The sequence below is a fragment of the Notothenia coriiceps genome, unplaced genomic scaffold, assembly GCF_000735185.1.
Source record: "Notothenia coriiceps isolate Sejong01 unplaced genomic scaffold, NC01 NC01_scaffold00027567, whole genome shotgun sequence".
Lineage (NCBI taxonomy): Eukaryota > Metazoa > Chordata > Actinopteri > Perciformes > Nototheniidae > Notothenia > Notothenia coriiceps.
The window spans coordinates 5,956-9,057 of NW_011360268.1; the positions used below are offsets into that span (position 1 = coordinate 5,956).

The 3,102-nt window shown below is 43.6% G+C and overlaps 1 protein-coding gene across 1 annotated transcript in view; it reads right to left on the reverse strand.

Moving 5' to 3' along the window:
• The window catches only part of LOC104957701 (8-oxo-dGDP phosphatase NUDT18), a 7,307-nt gene extending 4,211 nt beyond the window's left edge, over window positions 1–3,096 (reverse strand). The window contains exon 1 of the mRNA XM_010785359.1: window positions 3,016–3,096. Coding sequence (XP_010783661.1) covers window positions 3,016–3,075 — 60 coding nt within the window. The 5' untranslated portion in view covers window positions 3,076–3,096. The remainder of the gene's footprint in view (window positions 1–3,015) is intronic.
• Between the last annotated feature and the right edge of the window lie 6 nt (window positions 3,097–3,102).

The window sequence follows — 3,102 nt, forward strand, 5'->3', positions numbered from 1 at the left end:
GTAACAAAAAGTTGTTAAAATAACAAGAATAGAGTTTAAAAGGAGAGGTGATTTGTAAAATATCCAAAAAGAAAACTGCTTACAGTTCTGTTTCAAATGGGTGTTGAAAGATGTATCCATAGATCTACTCATCTTCCCGGGGGAGCATGCCCCCGGACCCCCCTAGAGAAGGTTAGGTCCCACCCCACTTAAATCATGTTCACATGGATACTAAATACATTGCACACATCTTGTGTCCAATATCTTTCTGTTTTGGTGGTCATGCCACACCGTGCACATGCATGCATGCCATGCATGCATGTGCACGGTGTGGCATGACCACCAAAACAGATATCTTACCATGCATGCATGGTAAGATATCTGGATTAAGAGGTTGCGTTTTCTTTGCACAGCATGAAAGAAAGGCTAAATGAAATTGTCTGTGATTTTAGTTTTTTTAAGCAGAGGTTGAGTTCAATAACTTTGTACGGACCTCGGAGGATGTTGTAAAAATTGAAAAGGAAACAAGGTTCCCCACCCCTTGCTGTAAATAATAATAAAAACCCTTGATTTTAACTTAACATCTCTGTCTCCTATTGATCTGAGTATATTATAAAGAATAGCCAGTTAATTGAAGCATTATAGCACAGGCCTTTGTCAGATGGTATATTACGCTGTTTCTTTCTGCTTCGAATAGTTCTCTCTTTTTTCACCATACCTGTGTTGGCATCACTGTATTAAAGGCTTAAATTAGGTTGTACCCACTGTCATTAGCTGACATTAAAGTCAAAATTAGACTTTTAATGCAGTATGGTAGGCTCTTCTCACTATCTAGGCATGAGTAGACTAGAGTGCCTCAGCATTGAAGCAAGATAAATTATCATTAATCACCACTAGAGGGTTATTAAAACAGAAATGAGCATAAATAGCTACTTTATTTTATTCCTGAGGTGAAAAAGAAGCGTCTTGAGTCTGGGCTTGCGCTCCCAGCCAGCGGCCATGTTGGAGCAGGCGTGTCTGACTCTGTTGACATTGCCAGTTTATAGAGCCCTGAGGAGGGCATAGGAGGAGAGCTGGAGAAAGATAGAAAAGCGAGAGCGAGGAGGAGGGTATGAATCACTGATATAATTTCACTCATATGTCACTGAGTCAACAGAGCGCAGTCACGCGGTGGAGCTAACACGTAGACGCAGAGCCTGGCCTTTGTGGAAATGTATGGACATGTATGGAGAGAAGTTGGTCTTTTTATCACTTTCCACTGGTCATAATATTTACTGCACTACTTTGGGAGACTGTTTGTCTCAATTATGTGCTATTCCAATAAAACTGTAAGACATACTTCTGATGGAAACTTTTATTCGTTCACAGCAGCAGCAGGGTGTAAACATTTCTGGACTGATCAAACATACGAGTGGACTGCTGTACGTAGGAGTACACAGTCTTTCTGTGTCTCGCTGTGTACACTCTGAGTGGCTAGCAGGCCTACTGTCTTTGGTAATGTGTCAGGGGTGTACTGAGGGAACGGTGATAGAAGCAGAGATGGGTCTCGGAGAAGCTCCCGGCCTGGTTACAGTAAACTGCTGAGTGGCTTACACTGTGTTCCTTTATGTCTGTGGCTCACTGGGGGGATACTTGTGCAAGCAAAGGTTGCACAGACACACTGTGTACTTGATCCCATGTGATGGATATAGTGTATCTTTGGGGGCAGAGGAAAGCACATTATGTGTATGCAAAAACACTATGTGATGTAACATGTTCTCCCAAGGAAGGTGAAGTGAGCTGGATAACATCGGTATCAGACAGGAGTAAACTAGGGCTGTCAATGGTAAGGCTTTAACCCTTGAGATTAATCTGGAAACCTTAATGTGTTAAAAAAACGAATGCATACAAATCATCAAGTTTGACACCAACTTCCTCACGTAGTTCCGTTGCAGATGTTTACCATGAATTGCATTGCAGTCTAAAGGCAAATCAAGTGGAGGACTAGAACAAAATGTATTGGACTGACTGGAGACCACTAGACTTACATAGGAGACAGAACCATTACTTCCTCGGTGTAACGGTACACCTAATGCATGACAGAAGGCGATTCCACTCATTAGCTTTATGCGCGGTGAATAGTGAGGAAAGGCATTTTCCTGGAACATAGGCTAGCCAATTTCTTTCAGGGTCACCACTGTTGGAATAGTACGGTGGCCCTGAAGTGCAAGACACCACAGCATTTCAGAAAACACTACAGCATTTCACAAAACGCCGCAGCATTTCACAAAACGCCACAGCATTTCAGAAAACGCCACAGCATTTCACAAAACACCACAGCATTTCACAAAACACCACAGCATTTCAGAAAACACCACAGCATTTCACAAAACGCCACAGCATTTCACAAAACGCCACAGCATTTCACAAAACACCACAGCATCTCACATTGGACGGAAAGGGTATTCCTTAGGGAGAACACTTCCTGTTTGTGATTGGACAGAGCCAGCCAGAGAAGCACTGCTGTGATTGGTTGTTTTTGCTGCCAGTCAAGAAATTACGCTTGGCCCAACACATCAGCCGTTAGCTGTTAGCACACACTCAGAGCTCAGAGCTAACAGCTCCTCCGAGCTTCAGAGACTGGACAAAAGTTAAACATATACAAAACACAGACTGTCTATGTCATGCCGAATACAGTCGCTGCTTTATTTATGTCTGTATGACGTTGTTGTGAGTGTGGACGGAGGAGCTATAGGTTAGTTTAGCCTAATCTAAACTAACCTGTAGTTGCTCCGTAGTTGAATCTGCTAACGGCTAATGTGTTGGGACCATGGTTGGGACATATTGTGCTGTCGGGCGTTGACCAATCANTCGGTTGGTCCGTTCGGTCGATGTGTGTGTGCGTGTGTGTGTGTGTGTGTGTGTGTGTGTGTGTGTGTGTGTGTGTGTGTGTGTGTGTGACGTGTGTGTGTGTTCTCCGTGTGTGGTCTGTGTGTGTGTGGTCAAAAACTGTATGGCCTTCCGGCGGAACCTCTAACCACAAACATAGGTTCTTACCTTTATACCAGGGGTGGGGAACCTTTTTCCTCTCAAGGGCCATTTCAATTTTTTCAACATCCTCCGGGGGCCGCACAAATTATTGAC